The sequence below is a fragment of the Ailuropoda melanoleuca genome, chromosome 11, assembly GCF_002007445.2.
Source record: "Ailuropoda melanoleuca isolate Jingjing chromosome 11, ASM200744v2, whole genome shotgun sequence".
Lineage (NCBI taxonomy): Eukaryota > Metazoa > Chordata > Mammalia > Carnivora > Ursidae > Ailuropoda > Ailuropoda melanoleuca.
Window position 1 is genome coordinate 14,645,960 of NC_048228.1, and position 11,405 is coordinate 14,657,364.

General features: G+C 39.7%; 1 protein-coding gene across 1 annotated transcript in view; it reads left to right on the top strand.

Moving 5' to 3' along the window:
- The window catches only part of PRSS12 (serine protease 12), a 68,145-nt gene that overhangs the window by 12,520 nt on the left and 44,220 nt on the right, over positions 1–11,405 (top strand). The window contains exon 2 of the mRNA XM_034672102.1: positions 3,195–3,377. Within this exon, the coding sequence (XP_034527993.1) occupies positions 3,195–3,377 (183 nt within the window). The remainder of the gene's footprint in view (positions 1–3,194; positions 3,378–11,405) is intronic.

The window sequence follows — 11,405 nt, forward strand, 5'->3', positions numbered from 1 at the left end:
GGAGGTTGAGATAAGATACAAGTGAGAGAGAAAAAAGATCAAGTGAGAATGTGAAAGGAAATAGCTCAGATCAGCACACACGGAGTCTACTTCAAGGCACAGTATTAGACCTTTAATACATTTTTTTAGTTTGGAAATTACATTTGGTGCCTTGTCATGTAGTACTTGTTGCTTGTCCAACACTTACAAAGTAGGAGATTGTGTAGCAGTATTGGATATAGGAGGTAGTTATTTAAGTGAACATGTCTGGGAGTTTTATTCATCCATAAGTTAACCTCATTGAAGTCTCTTTCAAATGACTTTTTGTGTGCTTGTTGGGAGGATGTGGAATGTTGATGAAATTAAATTTTGTCTTTGAGCTTTTCTATATTTTCACAATTACTTATACAGCCAGAAAAAGCCCACATGTTTTAAAGTAAAACACGACACTGAAAAATATAAGGTAGTATGCCATACAGTTCTGGGTTATAGGTGATTTTAAATTTCCTCTTAAAAATTTTTGTTCTTTGGGATGCCTGGGTGGCTCAGTCAGTTAAGCGTCTGCCCTCAGCTCAGGTCATGATCCCAGGGTCCTGGGATTGAGGTCCACGTTGGGCTCCCTGCTCAGCGGGGAGCCTGCTTCTCCCTCTCCCTCTGCAGCTTGTGTGCACTCTCTCTCTCTCTGTGTCAAATAAATAAATAAGATCTTAAATCATTTTTTTTTTCTGTTTTCTCCAAGCTTACCACAGTGGTAGGGGGAGGGGAGGCAGGGAAGAATATAATAACTTAAGAAATTAATACATTTTCCCATTTTTTCCCTATACTTTCCAAGCTTTTTAAAGGAAAAATAAACATAATAACAGGCACACTGAAGTTTCTTAGCAAAATTCAGTCATCAGTTAATTATAAGAAGCTAATATACAATACTGAGAACACTTAGGTTTATTAAAACAATCTTTATCCTTTTTATATATTATAAGGACTGGTTGACTTATGTACATCAGCTAAATTATGGAGATCAGAATGTGAGTATATGTAAATATTCACTCATGTGAATCTCTGCTGAAAAATTCAAGTATGCTATTTGAATGTAAATGTGAATATCCCAATACCATTCACTGACAGCTGCTTACACTGTGGGGGAATTAGAAGCATATTTCATGTGGATAAATGATTAGCATTTGGCAGAAGCTGCAATAAAATTTCGGGGCCAGGGGCCCAGCCTGTTCTGAACCTTTTACCATATTGCATCCTTTATTCCAGAAAAAATTACACTGCCTTACTATTTCCCAAACACATTCAACTTTGTGCTTCTATACTTTTGCTCGTACTGTTCATTTTGCCTGAACGGCACTTAGCCCATCTCTGACTTCTGACATCCCATCCATCCACCTTGCCCTCTTCAGCTTCTTCAGAAGAGATTCCCAGACTACCCCCAGTGGTAAGCAGAGCCTTGCTTCTGAGCTTCTGCAGGGTCTTNAGCTCCCTTGCTTCTGAGCTCCTGCAGGGTCTTGGTGATCTCTTCTCTGTGCTCGTTTAGTCCATGTCTTTACTTAGCAAACCTCTTGAGGATAAGGTCTGTCTAGTGCTCCTTTGAATGGCCCTGTTAAACAGAATTGAGCGAATGAATATTGCTAATTATTTTTTCTTGTCTGGGATATTCTTTCTAGGCTTTTAGCTATCACTTATCAGTCCAATCAGTCTACAGATATCTAGTACGTGCCTTCTGTATGCCAGGTACCTGAGATACACAGGTGAAAGGGAAAGGCACAGTCACTGTCCCGAGTTCCAGCTGTTAGGAGGCAGACAGTGGATGAGAAAACCAATAAATCAATGACAGTTTCAGATAAAGTAAATACTTGGAAGGCAGTGTAGTAGAGAGTCCCTCCGGATGCTGCATTAGCTCGGGAGGCCCGGGCAGGCCTGCTAAACAAAGGACAATTCAGAGTTGAGAACTGAATGATGAGAGTGATGCAGCCAGGGGAGGATGTGTGGGAACATTTTTCAAGCAGAAGGAACAGAAAGCGTACAAACCCTACGGTGGGAACCAACCTTGAGTGTTTTGGGGACAGAAGGAAGAGGGTGTTGTAGGTACAGCACAGTGAAGGATGCTGGGGGTGGGGAGGGATGTTCAGGACACTGACCAGGGCTAGATCAGGGCACTGTGGACCTTAGTAAGGAATTCACAATGGGAAGCCTTTGGTAGTTGTTAGAAAATGAATGCGAACTGATTCATATCCAAATGAGTTCTCCACCTTACTTTTTGTAGGTATTGGCCATGATGTTCACTACCTTGTTGTAATGACTTAGATGTTAACTTGATTTCTACAGGTACAAAAATATTTCTGTACTGAAGACAAGTATGTTACAGACATAAGTGCCATTCTTAACAATTACATGTTGGTAATGCTCAAGTTATTGAATATAAAAAAATTAGTGTCACCACTACAATACCATAAAAATCAAATGTGTTTCCAGTAAATGATAGTTTTGAGTGTGTCTCTTCTGGTTTCTGAGGTTGTTGGNTGAGTGTCACCACTACAATGCCATAAAAATCAAATGTGTTTCCAGTAAATGATAGTTTTGAGTGTGTCTCTTCTGGTTTCTGAGGTTGTTGGAGGAAAAGTGAATTTAGACTACTTCCTCTTTTTTTTTTTTTTAAGATTTTATTTATTTATTTGACAGAGATAGACACAGCTAGCGAGAGAAGGAACACAAGCAGGGGGAGTGGGAGAGGAAGAAGCAGGCTCATAGCCGAGGAGCCTGACGTGGGGCTCGATCCCATAACGCCGGGATCACGCCCTGAGCCAAAGGCAGACGCTTAACCACTGTCCCACCCAGGCGCCCCTAGAACTTCCTCTTAAGAACTATTTGTATGAATATAATTCAATTTGGAGTATTTTTTTTAACAATTTTTATTTAAAAAGTTTCTTCTTATTATTATGTAAACTCTATCCCCAATGTGAGGCTCTAACCACCCACAACCCTGAGATGAAGAGTTGCATGCTCTACTGACTGAGCCAGCCAGGTGCCCCCAATTTGGAATATTTTAATTGGTCAAGAACACCATAATACATATTAGATGTGTGTGTGTGTGTGGGTGTGTGTGTGTGTATGTCCAAATCCCTGAAGTGGCTTACCAAATATGATTTAATTACTGAGAATGGCAAATAAATAGAATATATCTAATCTCATCAATCAATGCAAATGTATAGACGTAATCTGTGTCTGATTTCCCACGGTGCAGGCCCAGCGTTCCCCGTCATACGCCTCGTGGGTGGGAGCAGCGCGCGGGAAGGCCGCGTGGAGCTCTACCATGCTGGTCAGTGGGGGACTGTCTGTGACGACCAGTGGGATGAAGCGGACGCAGAAGTGGTCTGCAGGCAGCTGGGCCTGAGGTTTGTTTTCATTCTAATTTTGTTTTAATTTTGGAATCTGTTCTTTCCATACCCAGAGGCAGGTGCCTGCGTGTTTAAATTGTACATTTCCTCAAGCAAATAGAAAAAGCCACCTTGCGATCTTCGTACTAGGCTGTAGGCTCCCTGAAGAGAATTTATACGTACCTATAGGTCTAACCTGTTTATGTCTGAATTCAGTTAAAAGATTTTATATCCCTGAGAATCTCGGCCTTTTACTCCTTTTCATTAATCACGTTTACATTAGCCCCGGGTAATAAGCAGCACCGTCAGTAGCAGAGACTTGCTGAAGTCATCTGCTGAAACTCCTTGTTAGGCTTTCTTTTTTTTTTTTTTTTCTTTAAAGATTTTATTTATTTATTTGACAGAGACAGCCAGCAAGAGAGGGAACACAACCAGGGGGAGCGGGAGAGGAAGAAGCAGGCTCATAGCAGAGGAGCCTGATGTGGGGCTCAATCCCAGGACGCCTGGATCACGCCCTGAGCCGAAGGCAGACGCTTAACCGCTGTGCCACCCAGGCACCCCGAGTTAGGCTTTAACTGAAATTCGGCTTCTCTCCCCAAGTATTATCTCTACTTTTGACTTTGCTTTCTTATTTGTTAGGTATGTGCTTAGAACAGAGGGTGTTTATTAATGTGCAAAGGAAATAATTCCCACGTAAGATGTGGAAATGAAGCGTGTGTAATAAAAAGAGCGGTATGAAAATCAACATTCCATGTTGCCTGAGTTGTGATTGTTCTGGAATAGTATGTTGTAATTTTGGATTTTTAATCCCTTTCTTCAGTGATTCTGAATATTGATATAACACGCCTAAAAGTTCCTCTAAAATTATATAAGGGGGTTGGGGTGCCTGGCTGGCTCAGTCGGTTGAGTGTCCAACTCCTGATTTTGGCTCAGATCATGATATCAGGGTGGTGAGATGGAGCCCCTCAAGGGACTCTGTGCTCAGTGTGGAGTCTGCTTTAGATTCCCTCTCCCTCTGCCCTTCCCCCCAAAACTCTCTCTCTAAAATAGATAAATAAATCTTTTAAAAATAAGATAAAATTAGGGGATCTTTTCAAAGTTGATATTTACTTTAAATTTGTAAATTTCTTCGTTTAGTGCTTTGCAGATAGCGGTGAGGGGAGGCCTCTTTAGATCGAAGCTCTTCTTTTCATGTATAACTTTCTTTTCAATGAAGCATAATATGCCTTGACACTGAAGCACAATTTTTGAACCTTAAACCATTTATACTCATTTGTTTTGCAATTGTTTTTGCAACTGACCCCCTCTTTTTCAAAACTCTGTATTTATACTGAAGCAATTTAAAGTAAAATATTGACATTTGAACATTTTACCTCTAAATGCTTCAGTAGATATCTCTTAAAAATAAGAACATGGTGCTACATGGCCGAATTAACATGATCACAACTAATATAATTGATAATCATTCTTCTTTTTTTTTTTTTTAGAGAGAGAGAGGGTGTGCGGGAGCAGTGGGGGAGGAGCAGAGGGAGAGAGAAAGAACCTTAAGCAAACGCCACACCCGGCGTGGAGTCCTACTTGGAGCTGGATCTCGTGAGCCTGAGATTAAATCTCATGACCTGAGCTGAAATCAGACACTTAACTGACTGAGCCACCCAGGCGCCCCCTGGGTAATCATTCTTAACATGTCCTAATATCCCATCACATTCAGTTTCCCGTCATGGCCCCTACAATGTCCTTGAGAGATGGACTGTCTTAAGCAGAATTTAGTGAGAATCATGCAGCGCACCTGGATGTTGTGTACCCGAAGTCTCCTTGAATCTAGAACAGCCTCTTGTTATTCATGACACTGACTTGTGGAAGAGACAGAACCGGTTGTTCTGGAGACTGTCCTTTCCTCCTGGATTTGTCCCATTTCTTCCTACTGGTGTCATTGAGTTTACTCCCCTGGCTCTTGTAATTCCTGCAGTTGGAGGCTAGATCTGAATTCTTGATTAGATCAAAGTAGGTATTTTGGCCAGGATTTATCACAGGTGATGTGTCTTGGGGTCTTCCCACTGCTGAGGCTAAGCTTGAGCGCTGGGTTGGGGGGGCGTTGTTCTGATCCTTCACCGTCAAGTTGCATTTCCCCCGTAACGATTCTGGGGCCTAACTGCTGCTTCACAGTTCCGGCGTAGGACGGGAACGGCACAGCAATCCTGTGTCTCTGGAGCTTATAATTACCAGTGGTGTGAAGCTTACTTGTCTGATCATTTTCTTTGGGTGGGTTAGAAATAAGGCCAACCAGTTCTTTTTGAGGAAATTGTTATTAAGCATTAATTTTGAGACTACGTTTTCAAAATGTTTTTGAGGGGGTATCGATTTCCAGACCAATTTTCCTCAAATTTCCAGGTGTTGCTGTTGGAGTCAACCCAGCATAAAATTATTGTCATGTGCCCTGTACTCAAAAAAACAACCTGGATTTGAGTCCTAATTCTGGAGATGAGAACAGTTGCAGAGTATCTGTTAGTCAGATTCCCTCATCTATAACATATTTCTTGACATCCAGGGACTCGTTGTCTAACCCAGGTACCAGAGCAGTTAGCACACATAATAAGTATGTAACACACATTGGCTATCAAGGTCAGTCCAATTAGGGACTGTTAGAGTTGAAAGATGTTATTGACATTCAAAGTAAACCAAATATTTGGTGGTAGATTACCCAACACTAGTTCTCTATCCAGAACTTCTATTTAGTTAGCTGTATCTATGAATTTCATATTTTTGAAGCGTTCTAGTGTGTGTATATGTATATTTACTGGGTTTTCAATTATGTGGTGCTAATTGATTCTCATGTTAGTTCCTAAGAAACCTCTGTCTTTGCCAAAAATATTAGGAAATTTAAGGGCAGAGTAATAGTATATTTAACATTACTAGCTGCAGTATGGATTACTCTGAATTTAAGGTATAAGGCATTTTTTTTTATTAATGTACTTCTGTGAGGAAAAGGCAGGTTTTGTTGCTTGGGAAAATGCTTAGAAAATTTAGAGTATCATAGAGACACACTGTGAATATTAATGATATTTATAATTATAGAAGGGATTCTAAAAATTTCTGTTGTAATGTAGAATTCTTTCTTGGGAGCCAAAGATTTCTCTCACTTACATAACAGTTCTTAAACAAAGGCCATGTTGACAAACACTAGTCTGCTACCTAGAAGGGATATAGATGTGGAATCACCAGGAGAGTATATAACTGTTGAACACATGCGAGCGCCGAGTGTTTGCATCTTTCTCGAGCATTAGCTTATTGCCATCGTTTATATGAGGAGGTTCATGTTTGGAAAAGTAACTNCGAGCCGAAGGCAGACGCCCAAACCGCTGTGCCACCCAGGCGCCCCACTTACATAACAGTTCTTAAACAAAGGCCATGTTGACAAACACTAGTCTGCTACCTAGAAGGGATATAGATGTGGAATCACCAGGAGAGTATATAACTGTTGAACACATGCGAGCGCTGAGTGTTTGCATCTTTCTCGAGCATTAGCTTATTGCCATCGTTTATATGAGGAGGTTCATGTTTGGAAAAGTAACTGAAAGGAAAAATATCTCCAAATGTACAAGGCAGCACAAATCCTCCACGAACCTATGCAACAACCAGTGATTCTGCTTGGTAGACATTTGTTTTTATTGTAAGCACTCTGATGCTCTGAGCTGATATTGTTTGTTTTTTGCCTTTCTTTCACTTGATTTGGCAGTTACCTCCTAAGTCTGCACTAAAGCACTGTTCTGCAACTGGTCCTCCTTTATGATTTGTTTGCTCATGTGGAGGCACAGCACTTTCAGATGAGATAGTTTTTAATGATACATGGCTGGTAACAGCATAATTGTTGCTTGTCTCAGTTTGTGATTTTTTTCTTAAGCAAATTTCATCTCCGCCTTAATTGTTTGTTGAATTCTCAAAGGGAAGCTAAAACTACATCATGCCCCCCTGGAGTGGTGCTTACAATTTCTTCCTGAGATGCTGCTTTGTTGGCTTTCATCTTTTAATGGTGTCTGTAGATTTTGGTAGCTGGCAAGCTTCCTAAACACAAAAGAAATTACTGTAATTTTGATACTTAAATTTGATGAACCTAGAACTTGGAGAAAGATTAGGAGCAGGAAAGGAGGCAGCCAAATGTTAGAAAATTGTCTTGAGAATGTGTGTGTGTACACAGCAAAGTTTCAGGTGGAGACATTTTATCTTTATTTATTTAAATTCAATTAGCCAATGTATAGAACATCATTAGTTTCAGATGTAGAATTCAGTAGTTCATCAGTTGCATACAACACCCAGTGCTTATCGAATCATGTACCCTCCGTAATGCCTGTCACCTAGTAACCCCACCCCCCAACCATCTCCCCTCTGGCAACTCTCAGTTTGTTTCCTGTAGTTAAGAGTCTCTCATGGTTTGTCTCCTTTTCTGATTTCTTCCCATTCTGTTTTTCCCTCCCTTCCCTTCTGATTCTTTGTGCTGTTTCTTATATTCCTCATATAAGTGAAGCCATATGATAATTGTCTTTCTCTGATTGACTTATTTCACTTAGCATAATCCCCTCCAGTTCCATTCACATCGATGTAAATGGTAAGATTTCATCCTTTCTGAGGGCTGAGTAGTATTCCATTGTATATAGTCTATTGTATATACCCACATCTTCTTTATCCATTCATCCGTCGATGGACATCTCGGCTCTTTCCACAGTTTGACTATTGTGGACATTGTTGTTATGAAGATTGGGGTGCAGGTTCCCCTTTGGATTACTACGTTTGTATCTTTGGGGTAAATTCCTAGTAGTGCAGTTGCTGGGTCGTAGGGTAGCTCTATTTTTAGCTTCTCTGTTTTCCAGAATGGCTGTACCAGCTTGCATTCCAGGTGGAAACATTTTAATCAGAGTTCCTTTTGTGCAGTTAAAGTGAAAACATTTCCCGTGTCTTTCAGAACTCTCAAAAGCATAGTTTAGAACTATGACATCATATTTTATTGTGTGGATGTGCCATAATTTACATAGGAATTTAAAAATTGTGAACACATCTTTCTTAGGGGCTTTTTTTTTTTGGTTATAAAATTATCATACAAAACCATTTTATCAAGTAGTCAGAATAAAAATCTGGTACAAATTGCTTTTAAAAAATACTTCTTTGTTTTTTTATTTTACTGTTCATTAATTTTTTTTGTATTTTATAGATTTTACCATAAAGATAACCTGGAGACCTTGTGTAACAGAAGAGGAAATTAGGCCCTCTAAGATTACTCAAAGCTCTAAAGTCATACTGTTAAGTAAGAACAAAAATCCTTTTTTTTTTTTTTTTTTAAAGTAGGCTCCATGCTTGCACGGGGGCTTGAACTCACAACCCTGAGATCAAGACCTGATCTGAGATCAAGATGAGATCAAGAGTCAGACGCTTAACCCACTGAGCCACCCAGGTGCCCCAAGAACCAGAATCTTGAGATTTATGGTTCCCAGTGTAGAACTTTTTTTTCTTTTCATGTTATACTGTTTGCAGAGTAACCAGGTGTTAGTAAGAATAAGTACAAATATAGGGCTGAAAGAAATAGAGAAGTCAAGAGATAAAAGTTCATTGTGGGGAGAAACGCTGATAGACTGTACTTGAGGTGCCACAGGTACCCCCCTGAAAATGCCCCAGGAGGCTGTAAGATAGCAAAGTGGTTCCGAGTCAGCTCTGCAGCCAGACAAGCTTCACCAGCAGTGGTGGTGTAACGCTGGGCAAATTATCAAACTTCTAGGCCTCAGTTTCCTCTTCTGTAAATCGGGGATCATAATATGGGGTTGAAAGGAGGATTACATGAGTTAATACATATAAAGCTGGTAGACTAGTGCCTGGCCTACAGTAAGCATTCAGTGTACATCCAATATCACTACTGGAAATGCAGGGGATTGTTCGCCAGAGAGAAATCTAGGATATTGATTATTGAAAATGAGTCTTCATTCATCAGTCGTAGGTGTCACAAACTGATATTTGTAGTTAAAGGACCAATCTTTTATAACCTAGCAAACAATTGCCTTGCATGATAGAATTGCCTAACTCTGTTCTGTGTCTGCTCAAAGTAGTAACTTAGCCTGGGGATTGAATTAGTCAGATGATGCTATTTATTTGGGCTTTTACTATGAAAACAAACAAACAAACTTTAGACAAATACAATCATTAGCCAAATAGGTTTAAGAATGTTTTGGATGAGGATCAGACATAGACTCAATTCAGTGTTTATTGGGCATTGGTGTTGTGTATGTAGGTCAAATAGCTTTGTAGAAAATCACCTAATAAATCAATGTATTATTTCAGAGCACCTCTATTCCACAAATTTATTTTGTGGTCAGAGGGTAAGAAAGTGGGCAACGCTGGGACTTTTACTACAAATGAACTGCCAGGGTTGATGTGGGAATAATTTTCATAAATGAAGGACAAAGAACACATAGCTTTATCAAATTCACATGGCAATTATTTGACTTTAACAATCCATGAGGTTTTTTGGTGTTTTTTTTGTTTGCTTTTTTGTTTTTTTTGTTGTTGTTGTTTTTTTAAGAGGTGGGGAAGGGCAGAGAGAGAGGATGAGAGATAACCTTAAGCTGGGTGTGGAGTCTGATGTGGGGCTCGATCTCACGATCCTGAGATGGTGACCTGAGCCAAAATCAAGAGTCAGATGCTCCTACTGAACCACCCAGGTGCCCCAACAATCCATGAATTTCATGTTGCTTTCCCCAATATTGCAGGATCTCTTTAAAGGTAAAGTCATCAGTTTTTTTGGTATCCCCTTAAAGCCAGCACAGCCCAGGGCACCGGGAAATACTAGTGGCTGGAGGATTGTGTGTACATGTAAAATTATCTTCTTAATTTTAATAAACTCGAAAATGAGCCAGAAAACCTAGTTTGTGTTGCATCATAGTTTCCTAGTTAACATTTTCACTGTTGTTGTTCCGATGTATTCTATTTTTTTCTGGTTTTCTGATTATTTTACTTAAACATTTTTGTGATCATTAAAATAATGTCTACAAGCAGTGGAAAATATGGAAACCTATAAGGAAGATCATAAAACACCCAAGTAGTGTTTTAAGAGTGTATTTTACCAGAGATGACTTTTCCCAGAGTGACGATTATGGGGCTGTTGCTCTCCCATCTTGTGTTCTCCCTTAAGGAAGGGACACAGTTCAGAGTCAGTTAATCAGGCCTTTTGCTTTTTCCTAGGACCTCTGTCACATGATCTTTAACATATTTGGAATACAATATATTTCAGTTACTCTGCCCAGCCAATCCCGAGTCACTCCCAGCTAATCATTATTTTAGGTTTTTTTTTGGGGGGGGGGATGGAGGGAGGTGGTGGGTAATAAAAAGTCTTTAGTTTGTAAACTTCTAACCTAAATATTGTACCCAAAAAATGATACTAATCTTTTAAATCTCTAAAAATGTGTTAGCTAAGAATGCATTCTTACTCTGTTAATTTGACCTTTGTAACATTCAGAATCTTATACGTTCAGTGGCCAGTGATATTTCTTCTGTGAATAGTCTCATCTTCTCCATGCCCCTATTTTTTTTAATGTTTGTTGTTTTGTCTTTCATTATAATGTAACTATAACATTATTATTAATTTCAAGAAGTTTTTCCTTCTTTGATTGCTGTTACATATTGCAAATATTTCTTCCTGCCAGTTAGTTTGCCTTTTGACTCTGATTATAGTATATTTTGCTATACGGTAGTTTAAAATTTATATGTGGTTAAATTAAACTTTTTCAGTTTTTCTGACTTCTGGGTTTCATTTCTTGCTCAGGAAATCCTCTTTGTCCCAAGGTGGTATTATTCTTATACTATGTTCTTTATTTTATTCCAGTAACTTCTTAGGCCTCCCTTCTTCCCATCCTCGCCCTTCCTTCCTCCCTCCCTCCCACCCTCCCTCCTTCCCCTTCCTTCCTTCCTTCCTTCCTTCCTTCCTTCCTTCCTTCCTTCCTTCCTTCCTTCTTCCCTTCCTCCCTCCCTTCCTTCTTTCTCTTTCTCACTTTCTTTCTTTTTCTTTCT